Genomic DNA, 21961 nt, shown 5'->3' on the forward strand with positions numbered 1-21961 from the left:
ATTTACTTAGAATGCAGTATATTAGGCTGAATGAGCCTTTAGAGATCATCCAGCTTAACCCCTCTTTTTACATCTTGGTTCAGTGAGACCCAACTTTTCAAGACTTGTGTGTGGTAGAGTCACTTTTTAAGCTCAGATCTTTTAATTATCAGTTCATAATAAACTTCCTGTGAATTGAACACCCACAAAAAGTAGTGGAATTGTGTGTGGCTTGTCAGATATCTAAGAATTGGTAGTAGCCATGCTTTAGCCTTTGTAGCACTGTAAGTAAATATACTCTGCCAGTGATGATTATGAGATTTCATCACTTTGGTATTCCAGTTAGGTAGACCTATTAGAAAAGGCCAGTGCTCCTAATCAAACATTATGTATTTTTTTCTAATAGGCATAAACTTCGCCACAATTTTAATTATAAGCAAATCATAAAATACTTCTAAGTACGAAGAAACTTAGACTTTATTGCCCAGTGGTTATTTTTTGTTATAATAGATAGGTAAATCATATTTTGCTGTCAATAGCTTTGTAATTCACACAGCATACACAGTGTCAGGGTAACTTTTGTTCTGATTTATATTACTCTAAGGAGATAAGAGGAGAGGAAATAGCTGACTTTGCACTACAGAGAATGAATACCATACATTCTGAATGCAGGCAGTATTAGGGCAGAAAATGATTCCTTCATTTCTGATCAGTCTACCTTCGAAGTTTCATCAGAATTACACGATTACTTGTTTTTTGCCACTGTAAAAAAAAATGAAACATGTGATTTAAGCTTTCCTTAAAAGCAAGTTCTTTTTGCATAATCAATTTGGAGTTAGCCCCTTTTTAGAAATGATAACAAAAAACCCAAAGCATTTACAACAAGAATTTTGGACTATTGCAGACCATTAATAGGGATTTAAAGATTTGTTTATAAATTGTTGACTTCGAATGTTTCTTTTTTTCCCTGCCATTACAGTTTATTTTCTATCTGAAATCTATTCAACTAAAAGCTTGATAAAACAAGGAAATGTGATACCATTCTGGAACTGAAATTCCTTTTTCTCAATGTATTTGGATGAGGTTTACCATTGTTTAAAGATGAATAGGAAAACTGTTTCCCTAGTGTGTATGTGTTTAATTTCTACTTCCACTTCTGTTTTCCTCTAAGAAGAAAATCACATTGTCTAAATTTTCTTGTATAAAGTTTTAAAAAGTCAATTATTAGTGATTCTCATTAAAGGAGTCAGAAAGGGTAAGACCAAACATTTATTGAATATATTCAGCAAACCAGTTTCTGTGCTTTATATTTGAAGAGAATGGGATTGGCCAAGATTTTAATCCTACTGCTTTGAGTTTATAAAGTGGAATCTTAAAGGAGTAGCCATAATATATTTCTAGTGAGTGAAAGCAGGGAAAGGACTTTATTTCTGCATGATGGGAAACGCAGAGCTGGAGAGAGTTACCGAGATTGGAGTGAAACTTTTGTCCCTAGTGTTCAATGAGTAAACTTCCAGCCTGTAAAATACACAGGAAGAAGCAGGGAAGTTCTCTATATTATTCCTAACATTCAGTAACCCCCATTGCCTATTTTTTCATCTCCTGCTTCCAGACCGCAGAGCAGTAGTGGAATAAGTTATAAATCCTTGTATCCCTTTCGCTCACAGCCCTTTTGCAACTGTTTCTCATCACTTCTTTTATTCATCACTAGACTCTTTGGTGAATTCCCTACAATGACTCCATTTCCTATACCTCATTCTCACAAGATGATCTTGTCCCTTGCTTTATGTAGAATATTGAGGGAGTAGGATGAGAATTCCCTCATATTCTACCTTTACTTTGTAGATGAAACTACGAATCCTTAGAAGGCTCAAAATTAACTTCTTGATCTATCTTTTCTTCCAGCCTTTATGTAGGACTGGTTCTCATATATTGATAATAGTGTATATATAGCATCTTCATTTTTCTTGTATCCACAGGCCTCTGTTTTGGCCTTCAAATATCTACAGACTTAATGTCTACAGATATTTTGGCCTTAATGAGACCCTGTTCTCAAAAATTGTAATTCTTTTTTCTCCTAACCTCCTCTGCTGTATTAGCACATAAACTCCTATTGATATACTCAGCCTAGGATATGGAAGATAATTATAGAGTTTAACATATTAAGGACCTTAAAATCTAGTTGGCTAGACAAAGTAACATCAGTCTATAAACTTGGTCAGAAGTTCAGAGACCAGGATTAGCATGGTATGTTGTAATTATAATGAGATGTGCAGGTAGTTAGGAAGAATGAGGCCATATTATAGAGAATTTGTCAGAAGAATTTGGTGTAAATGTGGAAGGTAATAGGTAGTCAAATATAGATGACATCTGTGCATTTTAAATATCTGGCAACTTTCTATAGCATTGTAACATTAATATGGAATATATGGTTATGCTTTTAATTATTGCAGTTGAAATAGCTCTAAAAAATATAAAATGAGGACCTGCTCTTTAAATAGCTTAAAGTCTAAGAGTAAAAGAACAATTTTAGGAGTCCAGAATAACAAAAACCAACTCATGCATTGGATAAATGTTACTTGCCAGGGATGACCATGTTCATAAGAGACATTGATTGTGGAACTTGTCGCTGAAGAAACTAGAGCACAGTATAAAGAATTCACAGAACAGGGCTTCCCTGGTGGCGCCGTGGTTAAGAATCTGCCCGCCAGTGCAGGGGACACGGGTTCGAGCCGTGATCCGGGAAGATCCCACATGCCGCGGAGCAACTAAGCTTGTGCGCCACAACTACTGAGCCTGCGCTCTAGAGCACGTGAGCCACAACTGCTGAGCCCGCATGCCACAACTACTGAAGCCCGTGCACCTAGAGCTCCACAACAAGAGAAGCCACTGCAATGAGAAGCCTGCACATGGCAACGAAGAGTAGCCCCTGCTCGCCACAACTAGAGAAAGCCCGCGCACAGCAACAAAGACCCAACGTAGCCAAAAATAAATAATTTTTAAAAAAAGTTTCACAGAACTCTGAGCAACCAATACTAATCAGCTTTGGCACCGAGATTAAACATTTTTACAGTCTCTTCCATTTAGGAGTTCGGGAAGTGCTAATCAAGGTTTCATTGAAGAGGTTGACCTTGAATGATGGACAGGATCTCTCTCACCTTATTTTCTTTTGCTCTCTGACATGAACTTTTTGGCCTGTGGCAGTGTTCTCCACAAGAACCATTGTAAATCATACCTGGATGTGTTCATGCTGATATTCCTTTCAATTTAGAGTATTACTCTCACCTTCCACCCTTCCTTCAGATTTGTTTCAAAACCTCATTCGACGTACAAGATTCCTTTTCTCTGAATTCTGATGGCTAATCCCCACCACTTCAATTTAGCCCTTTTTGTGGTTTTAATCTCTAATTGGCTTATTTGTCTGGATTTCATAATTACATAATAATCTAGGAAAAACTGACAGTCTGTTTCCCACAGAAAATACTAGTTGATTGATTGTAGGGGAAATTTACATCATTTAGCAGGAACGGCTTAAATGTGTGAAAGAAACAATATGCTGAAGACTGGTTGCAGTATATGTGAGGTCTAATTGGTTTAAAATGAAGTGGCGGGAATTCCCTGGTGGTCCAGTGGTTAGGACTCCGCTCTTTCACTGTGGAGGGTGCGGGTTCAATCCCTGATCAAGGAGCTAAAGTCCTGCAAGACACGTGGCGTTGGCAAAAAATTTAAAGAAATTTTTTAATCAAATGGAGTGGTATTTTCTACTTTTTCAGTAACTGAATGATTTTTTTTTTAACTATTTCTTCAGTTCTATATTTCCCACATGTAGATTATGGTCAGATCATTTTCTCTTCCTCAATTTTGGTTCCAAACTAAAATTTTAGACTTCAATGCCGTTCACCCAGCTTTGTTCAACAATAAAATTTTGCCTAAAGAACAGGTACTATCTAAGGTGTTTGTTTTATTTTCCTTAATAAAGCTATTTTGTACAAGGAAGAAGGTTTATACAACCCTTTCAATGAGAATTATGAAGTTTGGGGCCAGGTTAACACATCTTTTTCCCTCAGGCAATAATAGTTAATAAATCCACAAGTCCCCATTAGGATCATTTGGCTTATAGAATGACAGAAGTCGAACGTTTCTCCTCTCACTGCCAAAGTTTCTGGCAGCACCGGTGTTAAGCCTTAATATTTACTCTAATCCTCCAGTGCTGAGGAAGGAAGGTAGAGAAATTCTGGTGAGACGCGTTGTCTGGAAGATTTTTTGGTGGAGGCATGTTAGAAAGGCTGCTGGGAGCCTAGAGTAGGGAGCTGCTCCAGATTTGCGAGTTCCGTTTTAATTTCCCTTGGAAACCTCATGTGGGCGGAGGCCAGCGCCTGGATGTGCGGGGCGGCACCGCAGCCCTGCCCATCAAGGGACCCGTCCGGGGTCTGTAAGCCCCTTTCCCCGCCCACCCATCATCTGGCTGCGCATGCGCTGAGCCGGCGGGCCGGAGAGTTGTCGGCTGGGAAATGGCGGCCGCGGGCTTGGTCGCTGTGGCCACGGCTGCAGAGTACTCTGGCCCAGTAGCGTCGGGAGGTAACCTCTCCGTTGTTAACTGCGGCCCGAACTCCGGGGCAGGCCCTGGTCCTGGCCCGGGCTCATGGAGCCGCTCCCTCGACCGAGCGCTGGAGGAGGCGGCGGTAACCGGGGTGCTGAGCCTGAGCGGCCGGAAACTGAGGGAGTTTCCCCGGGGAGCGGCCAACCACGACCTGACGGACACCACCCGGGCGGGTGAGTGGGGTGGGGGGTATTCCTGCTAACAGGAGGCCCGGGGCGCGGTCAGAGGCCGCCGCAGCCGATGCGGAGAATCGCGGGTCTTTACGTTAACGGGTCCCATTACTCCTGGTCTGGACCCGGGTACCGGGGAGAAGCCGACTGCCCCAACCCACCCAGCCCTGGGGCCTGCGGGCCAGACCCCGAGCCTGGGGCGAGGCGGACAGCAGCGTCTCTTGAGAAAGAGGGCCATAGGGGACTGATGGGGAGTGTTTTACTCTCTTAGAAAATTAACTTGTGCCGCTGCTGAGGTAGACCTTTGCTCCGCCCCGGGTTTTGCAGGCCCTTTCGTACTGGGGATGCCAGATTGACTTTACTAAGATTTAGGTTTGTAGCGCGCTCTTAATCGGAGTCGCATTGGTCGCTGCATTGTCAGGAAAGCATGACTCCCGCACAGGCGTGTTTTTCAAGAGTTGTTGTTTTTAGTGTGAACCCGAACGCTTTAACTTTTCTTTCTCCCCTTCGTCTAGGTGACTTACCAAATGTACTTGCAAAAAATAACGAGAGCCCACCTTCAGACTCTCACTCCTTTCCTCTTTCCTCAGACCCCCTCAAAGAAAGTTGAAGGAAGAAAACTGTTTAGAAAAGATGCATAGGTTGCCTACCGTATCTGTACTTAATGCTTTTTAAAAACAAACATCAGTTTGCCTTATCTATAAGGCAACTTTTTTTAACACAGAAAAGAAAATAAATGAGGTATTATTTGGTTTTCTTAGTTGTAGAGAACAATGTCTGGTGACTGAGGTGTTCAACATAATATGTTTCTCGTGTTTAAAACATAGCTTTCTCAGGGAGTAGATTAAAAACAGAGTCAATCCCCTTATATATAGTGTGGTATGATGTAATTATTTTCATATACCTTTCCTAAGGTGTTAACTTCTCCTATGTTTGTGCATTCATTAAAGATTGCTAAGTATTACATATGATTCACTCATTTTAGAAAGAAAAGCAAAACTGTTAACACTACTTCAAGAAACTATTCTTTCCAAAGAAACTTTTGCTCTATTGTAAAATGGAAGGAATCAAATACCTATTTGTTTAATCTCTTTTTGGAAACAGTTGTACTGAATATAGTTTGTATTTTTTAGTGAACGACATTAAGATTAAATTTTCTTGCTGATGTAAATATGAGCAACCACTTGCCTTTTGCATGTATTCTGAGAGACAACATCTAAAATTGTCATTCATACCCCAGATTTCGCGATTCTGTTCAGGAGATGGCTATATGGCATATGACTGGTCAGGAGATGGATAGCATAGTGATTTCATATGGGCATGAGTCATTTCAGTATTAGTACCTTAAGCGTGGAGTTAAAGAATACGTTGATTACAGGAGTTTATCTAGCTCACTGTCTTACCTGCTTTTAAATAGTTCTAGGACCAGAGTGTGTTTTGCCTTTAAGAAATATTTTTTTTAACTAACAAAACCCAAAGGCATTTATGAAGAATAATAAGTAATCCCAATGAATTTTTCCCTTACTATGCCCTGAATTTTTAATTTGTTATTATCCACACTTATTTTTATTACTTTAATAGTTTCTTTATAAAACAAATTTTTTGTTGGTCGACATTTTATCTGGCCAGAAAAAGTGTAGAGGGGAAGAAAAAGATTACAAGGTACTTTATAACCTATTAGACTAGATTCATTTCTAACATGTTAGAAATATCACTTATTAAGTGTAAGAAATTTTTGGCAGACCTTGGTGAGTACAAAAATACTGAAATATTCTCTGAATTATTTTAAACAGGTGATTTGATATGGATAACATCACTGATAGGGTTTTCACTGTTTACTATTCATTGGTAGGTGTTTAAAATACATTGCCTTGTTAAATGCTTAACTACCAATGGATTAAATATTATTATCCCTCATTCGCAAATGAGGAATCACTCAGAATTTACAGATGAGTCACTCAGAGAGAATCATATAAATAATATTAGTGGTAGAATTTCAGCCCGGTTCCATCTTACTCTTTTCTCTCCACTATGCCACACAGCCTCTTTATGTACAGATAGATATTACCATTCCTGTTTTTACAGATAGTGAAACCAAGGTTTGGAGAGAAGGATAATTTGCTCGAAGACCTGTAGCTAAAGGCCAAGGAAGGTGGTGTTAGCCAGGATTTGAGCCTAACTCAAATCCTGTTTGAGGTAACTCCAAAACCATATACTACCTGTTACACAGGGTACTTTGAATTCAGACCCAACTTTTGTTGGCTAAAATGTTTTGTTTGGGCCCTATAGAAAATTTAAAGCCAAAAAAATTATTTGAATGTTATATTAAACTTGCCACACAGTCTGTTCTTTCCTAATGTATAGAATGTATCTGGTAGAGCTGCTGTCCTTACATTTTAAGAAACAGCACATATTACCGATTTCATTTATAACTTGACGTGATTAGAATTCATCATGCAGCATTTTCTTGAGGTTTTTCCTTCCTGTTTGTTTTAAAAGGTAGATCTTTAGAAAAAGGGAAATATTTATTTGGGAATGAGTTACTTGATCCAGGGAACAAGGAAAATCTTAAAAGAAATCATGAAAGACTTTTGGGGGCAGAAAGGTTGTAGCTTGGATTTGGGGAGGCAGAAATGAGAAGGAAGGCCATTCCGGGCAGTGGACTGGATCCCACCCCGACACAGGGTGTGCACATAATTCAGGGTTAGCCAGTCAATGTAGTCCATCCCTCTGGCAACAGTGATGGTTCAGAGATAGGCACATTTTCCTGTCAGCACACGAGAGTGTTAATTTTTTATTGGAACTATTGAGAAAGAGGCATGCTTTGAACCCTGGGGTTGCTGAAAGAATAGAATGTGAACCTGGAGCTTGCCAATAAATTGAAAGCAGAGCCAAAAGATGGAAAGAGTGAGGCCAAGTTCTGTTGGTAACCTTTGAACTTTTGGATCAATAGCCAGGCCTTAAGTTAGTGGTATCCTTGGACTTTCAAATTATGCAAGCTAATAAATTCCCTTTATTGCTTATTCTGAGTAGACTTTTTGAAACAAAATAGGAGTCCTGACTAATACAGTGAGACTGCTCTTGATGAAGTTGTGGGGAGGTCAGCTTGGTCAGAATAAATGGTTGGATTAGAGCATATGAGAGCTACCTTTTGCATTTGAGGCAGCTAGATTGATGATAGGTTTGGAGAGAGGGAGAGTAGTCAACAGTCATTCATTCAACAAACATTTATTGACTAAGGGATTTTCAGGTGTAGATACACAAAGAGAACCAAGACACTCCCTGTCCTCAAAGAACTTAAGGGATCTAATGAAATAGAATAAATAGATGTAAAGATTATTTGAATTGTCTAATAATAGCAAAACTTTATGCATAAGGCATTATGCTACGTAATATAGTGGAAACAAAAACAAGAAGAGACTCTAACCTGTAAGCATTAAAAATCTAGTAATTTGTTTGGCCGGTTGCAATAACAATCCAGGAATGAAAAACAGTCAGAGATCACACTGGAAAATAAAAGTGTACAAATGCTGACCGAATTTATTTTTTTTTAAAGAGACAGAATGCATCAAGTTGACTGAGCTATTAAACCTGTAGGACTAGGAAGGTGGTAATGCTACTGATAATAATAGTAGCGAACATTTATTGAGCTGTTAGCATATTCCAGGTATTGTACTAAGCTGTATATATAAAATGCACATACAACAACCATGAGTTGTAAGTACTAGTTTTAACCCCATTTTACACATGAAAAAATGGAGACTTGAGATTAATCTGATCAAGGTTACACAGCTAATAAATGACAGAACTGGGATTCAAATTCAGATACATCTGATCCTGAAACTTCTGTTTTTGATAACTAAGCCACTGACAAAGAAGTTTGCTACACAATTTCTTTAGTTTACCTGATACCTTTAAGTGTCTGGTAGCACATCTAGTTAATCTGTAGCAGCAAATAGAAATGTAATCTGGAACTTTTAAGAGTGAAGTTAGAACTATAGCATAAATTTGAGACAGTCGTAATGAAGAGTTTATGTGATTCTTGGAGAAAGAGGGTCACTGACAACCATGGGATACACCAGCATTTAAAAAGGCAAGAAGAGGAATCAGCCTGAGAAAAAACCAGAAACAAAGTTTTGTAACCAGGCCTGTACTAGAATTAGGAGAATCCTAAAGCCAAAGGAACCGTAGTAACCATCTTAAGTTATTTTACAGATGAGAAGCAGTCTCAAAGATTAAGACTTTGTTTAAGATTATGTAGTGAAGTGGTGCTGTTTTACAGAAGGCAAATAGGGTCATAGTCGAAGGTGTAAGAAATCTTTTCTGAATGGAAGATAGAAAACAAGAAACCAAGGATTCAGCTTTGGGAAAAAGCCTATGGTTGATGGCAGACGGGGAAGACTAAGATTACACAAAAAAAGGAAACAAATTGAGGTGTAGTGGGTGAGCCAAGGTAACACAGTCTTATTGAAGCCGTGAGCGTTAAGGCTTTCAAGAATTGCAGGGGGTGGGGGTGAGGGTGGGGGCGAAGAAAAAAAAGAACTGGGTACTTATTTCCCATGTAAAGAAGAATGAGGAGTGCCTGAAGACCATTTAATTTTTCAAAAAAGCAATCTGTAACCCACAAAATTATGGTTTTGTTAGTCTTGGAAATATGCACTGGAATGCCAGGTCTTAAGTGGAAATCATATTTTTCTTGGATCCTTATTTATGTATATTTTGTATCAACCACAGTATATGTACTGTGAATTTTTCTAGAACAGTGCTGTCCAATATGGTAGCTACTAGCCATAAGTGGTTATTAAAATTAAAATAAGTTAAAATTTAAAAATTTGGTTCCTGGGCTTCCCTGGTGGCGCAGTGGTTAAGACTCCGGCTGCCAATGCAGGAGACACGGGTTCGGGCCCTGGTCTGGGAAGATTCCATGTGCCGCAAGGCAACTAACCCTGTGCGCCACAACTACTGAGCCTGCACTCGAGAGCCTGCAAGCCACAACTACTGAGCCTGCGTGCTACAACCACTGAAGCCCACGCGCCTAGAGCCCACGCTCTGCAACAAGAGAAGCCACCGCAATGAGAAGCCCGTGCACTGCAGTGAAGAGTAGCCCCCACTCACCGCAGCTAGAGAAAGCCCATGCAGAGCAGTGAAGACCCAACGTAGCCAAAAATAAATAGATAAAATAAATAAAAAATTTTTTTTTAATTTTTTTAATTTTTTATTTTTTTACTTTTTTTCTTTTTATTTTTTTTCACACACACACTGTATTTTATTTTTACAAGAGATAAATAGACTGACACCAAGCATTGTACATGGATGACCACAACAAAAGCAACAATGATTGCAATTACCAAACATGAAACACACTCATACTATGTCATAATATTGACATTCAGTCCAGTAATCCTCCACTGTAACAGCTCCTTTACTTTGCAGTGAAAATTGATTTGTATATTCTTTGCCTCTGAGTCCTTGTTGGATTTTTTTTTTTTTAATTCAGACAGAAAGTCACAAAAATTATACTCATCCTCATCAGTTCACTCAGTCCCATGTAATTAATTATTTTTTTCATCTTGATCTTTTGTTAGTACTTTTATGAGTTCATCAGTTTTTCATTAGAGTTCTGAAAATTCAGTTCTGCTTATTCATTCAGTTCAGCAGTACAGTCAGTTACCAGAAACCTGTACTTGTCAGAGACTTTTCCATGAATTTCTTAAAGATGAAACCCTTTTATAGGAACATATTTGCAATAGCATCAGAGTACACACAGACTGTCTGTAAATGACAAAAGACTTAAAAATGACCACAGTTAAAGATTTGATGAAAGTTCATAATAATGCAGTTGACAAGAAAATTAGTTATTTCTGAGATATACATTTTAAAGTAATAACTAGGATTATGACTTATAACATTATACCAGAACATATAAGATTTTTAGAAATCTCATGTAATGTCTGAAACATTTATATTAACATATTTCCATACAAATAACCCAATGAAAGTTTAGTATTAGTTGTTTTGTTTGTTTGTTTGTTTTTTATACTGCATGTTCTTATCAGGCATCAATTTTATACACATCAGTGTATACATGTCAATCCCAATCGCCCAATTCAGCACACCACCATCCCCAGCCCACCGCAGTTTTCCCCCCTTGGTGTCCATATGTCCGTTCTCTACATCTGTGTCTCAACTTCTGCCCTGCAAACCAGCTCATCTGTACCATTTTTCTAGGTTCCACATACATGCGTTAATATATGATATTTGTTTTTCTCTTTCTGACTTACTTCACTCTGTATGACAGTCTCTAGATCCATCCACGTCTCAACAAATGACTCAATTTCACTCCTTTTTATGGCTGAGTAATATTCCATTGTATATATGTACCACATCTTCTTTATCCATTCGTCTGTTGATGGGCATTTAGGTTGCTTCCATGACCTGGCTATTGTAAATAGTGCTGCAATGAACATTCGGGTGCATGTGTCTTTTTGAATTACGGTTTTCTCTGGGTAAATGCCCAGTAGTGGGATTGCTGGGTCATATGGTAATTCTATTTTTAGTTTTTTAAGGAACCTCCATATTGTTCTCCATAGTGGCTGTATCAATTTACATTCCCACCAACAGTGCAAGAGGGTTCCCTTTTCTCCACACCCTCTCCAGCATTTGTTGTTTGTAGATTTTCTGATGATGCCCATTCTAACTGGTGTGAGGTGATACCTCATTGTAGTTTTGATTTGCATTTCTCTAATAATTAGTGATGTTGAGCATCTTTTCATGTGCTTCGTGGCCATCTGTATGTCTTCTTTGGAGAAATGTCTATTTAGGTCTTCTGCCCATTTTTGGATTGGGGTGTTTGTTTTTTTAATATTGAGTTGCTTGAGCTGTTCATATATTTTGGAGATTAATCCTTTGTCCATTGATTCGTTTGCAAATATTTTCTCCCATTCTGAGGGTTGTCTTTTCGTCTTGTTTATGGTTTCCTTTGCTGTGCAAAAGCCTTGAAATTTCATTAGGTCCCATTTGTTTATTTTTTATTTTATTTCCATTACTCTAGGAGGTGGATCAAAAAAGATCTTGCTGTGATTTATGTCAAAGAGTGTTCTTCCTATGTTTTCCTCTAAGAATTTTATAGTGTCCAGTCTTACATTTAGGTCTCTAATCCATTTTGAGTTTATTTTTGTGTACAGTGTTAGGGAGTATTCTAATTTCATTCTTTTACATGTAGCTGTCCAGTTTTCCCAGCACCACTTATTGAAGAGACTGTCTTTTCTCCATTGTATATCTTTGCGTCCTTTGTCATAGATTAGTTGACCATAGGTGTGTGGGTTTATCTCTGGGCTTTCTATCTTGTTCCATTGATCTATGTTTCTGTTTTTGTGCCAGTACCATATTGTCTTGATTACTGTAGCTTTGTAGTATAGTCTGAAGTCAGGGAGTCTGATTCCTCCAGCTCCGTTTTTTTCCCTCAAGACTGCTTTGGCTATTCGGGGTCTTTTGTGTCTCCATACAAATTTTAAGATAATTTGTTCTAGCTCCGTAAAAAATGCCATTGGTAATTTGATAGGGATTGCATTGAATCTGTAGATTGCTTTGGGTAGTATAGTCATTTTCACAATGTTGATTCTTCCAATCCAAGAACATGGTATATCTCTCCATCTGTTGGTATCATCTTTAATTTCTTTCATCAGTGTCTTATAGTTTTCTGCATACAGGTCTTTTGTCTCCCTAGGTAGGTTTATTCCTAGGTATTTTATTCTTTTTGTTGCAATGGTAAATGGGAGTGTTTCCGTAATTTCTCTTTCAGATTTTTCATCATTAGTGTATAGGAATGCAAGAGATTTCTGTGCATTAATTTTGTATCCTGCAACTTTTCCATATTCATTAATTAGCTCTAGCAGTTTTCTGGTGGCAGTTTTAGGATTCTCTATGTATAGTATCATGTCATCTGCAAACAGTGACAGTTTTACTTCTTCTTTTCCAATTTGTATTCCTTTTATTTCTTTTTCTTCTCTGATTGCCGTGGCTAGGACTTCCAGAACTATGTTGAATAATAGTGGTGAGAGTGGACATCCTTGTCTCGTTCCTGATCTTAGAGGAAATGCTTTCAGTTTTTCACCATTGAGAATGATGTTTGCTGTGGATTTGTCATATATGGCCTTTATTATGTTGAGGTAGGTTCCCTCTATGCCCACTTTCTGGAGAGTTTTTATCATAAATGGGTGTTGAATTTTGTCAAAAGCTTTTTCTGCATCTATTGAGATGATCATATGGTTTTTATTCTTCAATTTGTTAATATGGTGTATCACATTGATTGATTTGCGTATATTGAAGAATCCTTGCATCCCTGGGATAAATCCCACTTGATCGTGGTGTATGGTCCTTTTAATGTGTTGTTGGATTCTGTTTGCTAGTATTTTGTTGAGGATTTTTGCATCTATATTCATCAGTGATATTGGTCTGTAATTTTTTTTTTTTGTAGTATCTTTGTCTGGTTTTGGTATCAGGGTGATGGTGGCCTCATAGAATGAGTTTGGGAGTGTTCCTTCCTCTGCAATTTTTTGGAAGAGTTTGAGAAGGATGGGTGTTAGCTCTTCTCTAAATGTTTGATAGAATTCACCTGTGAAGCCATCTGGTCCTGGACTTTTGTTTGTTGGAAGATTTTTAATCACAGTTGCAATTTCATTACTTGTGATTGGTCTGTTCATATTTTCTATTTCTTGCTGGTTCAGTCTTGGAAGGTTATACCTTTCTAAGAATTTGTCCATTTCTTCCAGGTTGTCCATTTTATTGGCATAGAGTTGCTTGTAGTCGTCTCTCATGATCCTTTGTATAAAAGTAAATAGATAAAATAAATAAATTTTTAAAAATTAAAAAGAAAAAATTTGGTTCCTTAGTTGTACTAGCCACATTTCAGGTGCTTAGTAGCCACATGTGTCATATTGGACAGTACATTAGACCTATTGTCTGTTATGTTGGATAGCACAAATAATAGAATTTTTTCAACATCACAGAAAGTTATATTGGACAGTGATGTTGGGGCATACTGTCTTGAATAGAATTGAAATTTTCTTCTGCATTGTTTATTTTATAAGTCATACTTCTTTTGGCAATGTCTTTCTATGTCCGTGAATACAATAAGCCACCATGGTCACTAGAAATAAAAACACCTAAATATGGTTGAGAAGGCCAGAGGCAAAGGGAGGAGGTAGCGGCAAATGGGGGCTCAATCATAATTACAAGATCTTTGCTAGCATCTCAGGGCTGGGAGGGGATATATAATTTTTTCTTTTAGAAATAATATCTTGTTAATAAAAACGGTTTAAGCATGTCATCTTTGTTAATAGGGACATTAACTATATATTTGACACATTTAGCATCCACTGAGTATTATGTGTTGAAATCGGGAAGCTTCTAAGAGCCTTAGTAATAAGAAAATAGTAGAAAACACCGAAGCTAATTTTATTTGATTAATCAGACTTTCAATTTAGTATACTTAAAAATCATTCCTTCGGATATTAAGAGTTGTACATGCTCATTGTAGTACAAAAAGTTATAAAGAAGACACTAAAGATCATTTGTAATTCCACTTACCAGAGATAACTGGTAATGAAGCCTGGTTTGAAATCTTCGAACATTTTCTTCATGAAATATACATTCTCACTTTTTAAAAAAATTCTAAAAATGGGATCATACAAAGGCTGTTTTATCATCTAATTTTTTTTCACTACATGAGATACAATATCAGAAAATATAGATCTGTAACGTAATTTTTAATAGTAGTCCACTATAGATATACTGTCTTTTAATTTACCCTCTTGACACTTCGGGATTGTTTCGACTCTCACCATTACAAATGATATTGCTGAGAGTAACTTCGTGCGTATGTCTTTGCAGACTTGTTTAATTATTTCCTTAGGATAAATTCCTAGAAATATAACTGATTGGTTAAAAGATAGGCACAGTTTTAGGTTTTTTTAAAATACAGATTGCAAAATTGTACTTCCAAAAGGGTTGTTCAGCTTAGATTTATACCAGTAGTACATGAGTTGTCTTCACTTTGCACCCACTGATTTTATTCTTTTTGATCTGTGTCCGTCTGATAGATGAGAGATAATATCTCCTTGTTCTGTATTCAGTGCATCTTGAGGAGTGTAATTTTTACTACAATAAGAAAGTAGTTTATAAATACAAGGGGGAAATATTTATTTCTTCTAGTTTTTTCTATGTCCTTTTGTCATAGAACCAGCTGATGACAAAGAATCAGAAGCTCTTTGTGCATGTATATAAACTCCTGTATATTTAATTTGCATTCCTTTGTAAGAGTAACACATATTTATTATAGAAAATTTAGAAGAACAAAATACACAAGGTAGAGGAAGGAAAAAAGGAATAATACTACTGCATAGATAAACCACTGTGAACATTTTGACATATTCTTCCAAGTTTTTTTTTTTAATGCATGTATGTATATATTGAAAAACATGGTATCAGCTTTTTGTAGTTTGCTTATTTCCACTTCATAGTATATTAGAAATATTGTGTCATATCTATTAACATTTTCTTATAATAGAATTGTAATGGTTGCAAAGTATTTAATTGTATCTTTGTACTTAACCAGATCCCTTTCATTGGGCATTTAGACTATTTCTAATTTTTTATTGTTATAAATAATACTATGAACACTTTATATACATAACTCTTTGCTTACATCTCTCATTATTATCTCTTATTGGGTAAATTCCTAGAAGTGGAATTGTTCTAACAAATTATATGCAACTTTTATAATGTTAAGTAAACATAATTTACAAACAAAATTACAAAAGCAGTTACTCATAGAAACAGTGTTGCATATTGTATATAGTTTAACTAGGTTTATAGGCCACCCACAAAAAAGTAATTTTTTTTCTAAACATGAAAGTCAGCTTAACTCACATTTCATACCTCTTTATACCTAAAAACCGTGATCTCCCACTTGTCTCTCTCTCTCTCTATAAAGAGTGTGTGTGTTAATGACACAAATTTTTATTGAAGTACCTCTAACCTCAGAGAAGATCTGGGGTATAGAACTTGAAGTTGCCTTAATAGGGAACTTGAAATTTGAAGGCTTGGAATTTTATTAAGAATTCTACCCTATATTATATGTTCATGCTTGTTTTAATACAAATCTATGGCTTCAAATTACCCACCATTAAGGAAGACCAAACCAAATATGTTTCTATAATGTTTATTCTGTTGTTTTCTGTAATCCACCTCTCCCCCCACCACCCCCAGTATGCTAGTTTCACAAGTATGGATATAATATTGTATATACTACTACTCTTTATAACAAGGTTTCTGTGGAAATATGTATATTGAATTGCAATGTGGGATGCTAAGAACACATCTCAGGAAACAACATTTATAACTCCCCTCTTACAGCTTTACCTCCTGTTTGGAATGAGAAATCCTATAGCTCTAATATAGTCTCATCCACATGCTTCTTCCTTTCTCTTCTGCTTGAGGAACAGCACGATTCTTATATTGTACTGACACAATAGAAAAGACTTAAAAAGATTACTTGTGTCCTTCCCCACCCCCACTCCCCTCCCCTCCTGCAACAGACACATGTTTTATAAAGAGAATCAGAGACCATGGGGAAGATCATGGCTGTTGGGTATAAAGCCGTCTGAAATAAGATTTAAATTGATCTTTCGGGGAAAAATCTGGACTCAACTGTACTGGCATTGTTTTTTAAATAGGAAGGGTAAATAGTAGGATGGTGCCTTTAGGAGGGGTGAGAAGATGTGTCATAGATCATCACAAAATCAATGTTGAGACTAGAAGAATGGCAGCAGTGTTGGGGCCAAGGATTTGTTTCCTAGGGTTCATTTCCTTTTACCGTGGCTGTATTTGGGGGCTAGATGGTTAATATTATCGCATATTATAGCGTGAAATATGACTTTTAAGTTCATCTATGAAGCAGTTATTCCACTGAAGCTCGGAAGAAAATATATGGTTAATATGGTAATTCACAAAAGGAACATTATTTTGAGTTCCTAAAGTAGCCAGCAATATCAAATGCAATGCTACTAATTTTAGAATCATAAACTAGTCCTAAAAATTTAAGGCATTTCCTTACTTTCAACTTTCTCCCTTGCTCCTCTAAATTTGTAGATTTTTATTATTTGAAGGAAATGTTAAACGAAGGATTTTAACTGGTTAAACGTATTTCTTACAAAAACTAGGTAATTGATTTTTTTCATTAAAAACGGGTTTTTAAAAATGACCTACAATCATAGAGAGTGAAAAGATAAGCCACAGAGTAAGAGATTTCCAATAAATACAACAAACAGGTGCTATCCAGAATACGTATAGAGTTTCTACAGACAAGAAGATAATACAATAGAAAACTGAGAAAACACCTCAACTGGTACTTCACTAAAGAGGAATTCCAAATGACCGATAAATATGTGAAAACCTGCTCAATCTCATTAGTAATCAAGGGAATGGAAAATAAAACCAAACTGAGGTACTTCTCACAGATTGACAGTACCAAGTACTAGAAAGAAAGTAGAGTTGTCCCTCAGTAGCCTCAGGGGAATGGTTCCAGGACCCTCCACAGATACCAAAATCTGCGGATGCTCAAGTCTCTTATATAAAGAGGGCATAGTATTTGTATATAACCTATGCACATTCTCCCGTATACTTTAATTCATCTCTAGGCTATTTGTAAGATTTAATACAATGTAAATGCTGTGTAAATAGTCGCTGGTGCATAGCAGATTCAAGTTTTGCTTTTTGGAACTTTCTGGAATTTTTTCCCCAAATATTTTCAGTCCGAGGTTGGTTGAATCTGCAGATGCAGAACCCACAGTTACTGAGGGCTGACTACAGAGAATTGGGGGCACTCATACAGTGCCAGTGGGAGTTGAAACATACTTAGTAAAGTTGAAAATACACATACTTTGTAAGCCAGAAGTTCCAGGCTCTGAGGTACATACCCCAGAGAAACTTGTAGAAGTACACCAGGACATATGTATAAGAATGTTCATAACATTGTTCGTATTTGACAAAATAGAAACAACCCAAATGATCATCAATAGAATGGGTAAATCAGTTATGGTATATTTATGTGATTTCACAGCAGTGAAAATGAATAAGCTACAACTGCATGTAATTACATAGATGAACCTTGGAAACATGTTGAGCAAGTGAAGTATATGACACTATATATGCAGCACAAATATATTTAAATAAAGTTCAAAAACAAGCATAATCATTCATAAATGCTAAAATGCTAAAACTATTTAAAAGAGCAAGGAAATGATTACCATAAAAGTTAGGATAATGGTTACTTGTAGGTGAAAGGGAAAACGTTAGAGGAAAGGAGGCAGTGGGTTAAAGGTGGGTGTATTTCTGAAGTACTGAAAATATTCTTTTTTTTTTTATAACATTATTTTTTCTATGCCATTTACTTGCTGCTTTTTTTTAATTATAAATTTATTTATTTTATTTTTGGCTGCATTGGGTTTTTGTTGCTGCATGAAGGCTTTTCTCTAGTTGCAGCGAGCGGGGGCTACTCTTTGTTGTGGTGCACAGGCTTCTCATTTGCGATGACTGCTCTTGTTGCGGAGCACGGGTTCTAGGTGCGTGGGCTTCAGTAGTTGTGGCACGTGGGCTCAGTAGTTGTGGCACGTGGGCTCAGTAGTTGTGGCTCGTGGGCTCCCTAGAGCGCAGGCTCAGTAGTTGTGGCGCACGGGCTTAGTTGCTCTGAGGCATGTGGGATCTTCCGCCACCAGGGCTTGAACCTGTGTCCCCTGCATTGGCAGGCAGATTCTTAACCACTGTGCCACCAGGGAAGCCCGAAAATATTCTCTTCTTTAACCTACGTTCATCACCTATATGGTTGTTCACTGTATACTTATTTTAAAAATTGTATATTTATGGTTTGTTTACTTTTTTTATGTACCTCTTTGTTTAGGCTTACTTATTCATTCTTAATTAACTCCTGTATTACTCATAGCACCTCTTCTTCTTTACCATCTCTTTTTCCATCTCCTCTATCTCTTTACCATCCCCCTTCCCCAGTCAGGCACTTTTCTTGCTTCACAATGAGCAATATTTTTTGCTGTCACAATGAACAGTATTGTCTTTTTTCATACTAGATTGGGAGCTTCTTAAAGAAGGTATATTAGTTTTCTCTTGCTGCATAAAAAAATCATTATAGACTTCACAGCTTAAAACAACATTCATTTATTACCTTACATCTCTATAGGTCAGAAGACTGGACTCAGCTGAGTTATCTACTCATGTCTTACAAGACCAAAATCAATGTGTTGGCCAGGCTGAACTCTTATCTGGAGTCTTAGGGGAAGAATTTCCCGGATCATTCAGATATTGGGAGAATTCAGTTCCTTGCAGTTATAAAATTGAGGTCCCCATTTCCTTGCTGGTTGTTGTTTTTGGGCTGCTCTGAGGTTCTGGAAGCTATCCACATTCCTACAACATGGCCGCCTCCACCTTCAAGCCAACAATGGTGTGTCCTGCTTGGAATCTCTGACTTCTGCTATCAGCCAGAGGGCTCATGTGATGAGATTGGGTCTAGCCAGATTATCCTCTTTTGTTTAATTCAGAGTCAGTTGATTAGTAATTACTTAATTATATCTGCAAAATCCCCTCTGCCACATAAGGAATGTAATCAGTGTATATTTCATATTCACAGTCCCAGGGATTAGGGTGGGAGATCTTGGGGGCCAATTTAGGATTCTGCCCACCATAGAGGGTTCTGTCTCACTTTCTTTTTATTGTACATCACTTAGTACAATACCAAATATCCTTTGAGTGTTTATTGTTTGGATGGGTGGATGGATGGATGGGAGGGTGAGTGAATGAGAGGGCAAAAACAGGAAATGAAGAGCCTATTCTCTTTCTTAGCTTTGGAAATAGTGACAACTGACTTCTGTGTGACTGGGTGTAATGAGGACCCTTGGGGCTTCAATGATATAGTAGGATTCAATCAAAACATTCTCAAGCATAATACCAGTGAATATACTTCCCTTTTATGTCAAAAGTCAGGTATTCAGACCCTCTTTAATTGGTGTCATAGAGGATAAGAGTGATGATGTTATTGATACATGTGCTAAGATTCAGTACCCCAAAATATAACCAGTAGCAATTGAGAGTCTTTAGGTGTTTGAAAATTTTCAAAATACGACCTTGATTTGCTAATAAAAGAACTAAAACAAATTTTAAACTCCTTACAGTGAAGTAGGCTTTCCATGTATATTCAGTATTTATAACTTTGATAATTACAAGTTTTTGTAAGGCTCAGATATCCAAGGAGACTCTTAGCCTGGTAAATATGTGATCCTTTTTCTAGATCAATAACATTGTGATTTCTGGTCATCTATTATCAAGTGACAGACCATAGCCTATTGGTTCTCAAACTTTAGTGTGCATAAAATCCCCCATTGCACTTTTTTAAAAATGTACATTCCTGAGTCCAGACCCTAGAGAGTCTGATTCAGGAGATCTGGGGTGGGGTCCATTAAGCTGCATTTTTAACAAGCAATCTGTTAGTTCTAGGTGCAGTTGGCCTAAGAACTACCACTTAAGAAATTCTTCTGTAGACTCTGCTACTTTACTCTAAAATTCATTTAGGAAAATAGTAATTTTTCACTTCCTAAAGATATCTTGATTAGGTAAGCCAAAGATTTTATTCAATTGAAAAAAAAAATTGTAAGTATAAAATACAGACTTTGTTTTGCAAAACTGGGCACTTTGATATAGAATAAACACTTGAAAGTTTGGTTTATTTATTTTAAAGGTAGTGTCACTGAAGAACTGTGTTGTTACAAATAGATAACCAATTACATGAAAAAATAAACTACGAAAATTGAGCATGTATGGTTAGTCAGGGTCTTAGTTACGAGCAGCAGAAACCAGCTGTGGTTATGAGTAGCCCACAAAATCTCTGGGAGGACTGGAGAACCAGGCTGGAAGGATAAGTAACCAGGAATAATGCCCAAAATCATGTGCCAGAACTTATCCTGTGAAGACACCACAAGCATTGCCACCTGGGGACAAATACCTCAACTTGCACCACTAGCACCAGTGAATGATAATGGATAACTCTATACCAGCACTGGAGCGTTTGCCACCACTACCTGTGAAAATTGGGATGTATTGTTTCCATTCTGCTTTCAGTTCAAGGTTAGGGGAGGATGTGTCTGCTTGGGGGAACCTAGATCATGTGCCTGTGCCCCTAGCTGCAAGAGAGTCTGGGAAAGCAAGCATACTGTGTGGCATTTTTCAGCTTCTGTTGAGGTAAGAACTCTGTTTCAGAAAAGGAATAGTGTTTAGATCCTGGGCAGCCTAAAAAAATGGCATGTGTCTAACTACAAGTTGTATTTAATACTAAAATCAGGTAACCAGTCAGGCCTTTAGTGGAGTGTATAATTATCATAATGCACAGTAAGCAATATATATGATGTGATGATAGGCAGTTTACTGATTGTAATTAGTGTAACTTTTCTACAACTAAACGTTCTGTTGCTTGGTTCAGTTGGGAGAGGAGGAAAAGATTATTAATTGGCTCTTTTCAAGGGGTACCTTCAGTTTTCCTTTTTTTTTTTTTTTTTTAATTCTGAGAGTACCCTCAGTGTCTTTTTAAGATCTGAAGTCTGCGTTAATTTGAGAAGAAAGATGAACAGTGTTGCTTACCTCCTGTCCTTTCAAGTGTCTGCTGTGTCCCAAATCCCAGTACCTAGGGACAGTATTCTATTGTCATTTTTGCCCCATAGTAAGAAATTTTTGACAACAAGTGTATGTTTATTTATATGTTATGTGCATATACTAATGTACTAAAAATTATGTATTATAAAATAGACATGAAACATAAAATTTAAAGGAGAACTTAAATAAACATAAATAGAAACAAAAGTTCTAATGTTTTTCTTCCACACTCCAGTGGATCATTTGATGTAGCCCCTGGCTAGTTGGCTCACATTCCTCCCTTGAAGACTGCTGTGATTCAGACAGTGATTAGCCTCTTCATGATCTTTCAGTACGAGAAAGGGAATTTTTTTTTTTTTTTTAATTTTTGGCTGTGTTGGGTCTTCGTTGCTGCGCGCAGGCTTTCTCTAGTTGTGGCGAGCGGTCTTCTCATTGCTTGGGCTTCTCTTGTTGCGGAGCACAGGCTCTAGGCATGCGGGCTTCAGTAGTTGTGGCTCGCAGG

The 21961-nt window shown here is 37.3% G+C and overlaps 1 protein-coding gene across 17 annotated transcripts in view; it reads left to right on the forward strand.

Moving 5' to 3' along the window:
* Positions 1-4435: 4435 nt before the first annotated feature.
* The window catches only part of LRCH3 (leucine rich repeats and calponin homology domain containing 3), a 119899-nt gene continuing 102373 nt past the window's right edge, over positions 4436-21961 (forward strand). For 8 of the 17 annotated variants that reach the window (XM_082458566.1, XM_082458558.1, XM_082458565.1 and 5 more), the window contains exon 1: positions 4438-4752. In XM_082458566.1, the coding sequence (XP_082314692.1) occupies positions 4491-4752 (262 nt within the window). In that variant the 5' untranslated portion in view covers positions 4438-4490. Of the gene's footprint in view, positions 4753-21961 lie in introns of all 17 variants that reach the window. The other 9 variants (XM_082458560.1, XM_082458555.1, XM_082458568.1 and 6 more) reach the window with 4 other exon arrangements.

This window comes from Balaenoptera physalus (genome assembly GCF_965194825.1).
Source record: "Balaenoptera physalus genome assembly, chromosome: 4".
Classification (NCBI taxonomy): Eukaryota; Metazoa; Chordata; class Mammalia; order Artiodactyla; family Balaenopteridae; genus Balaenoptera; species Balaenoptera physalus.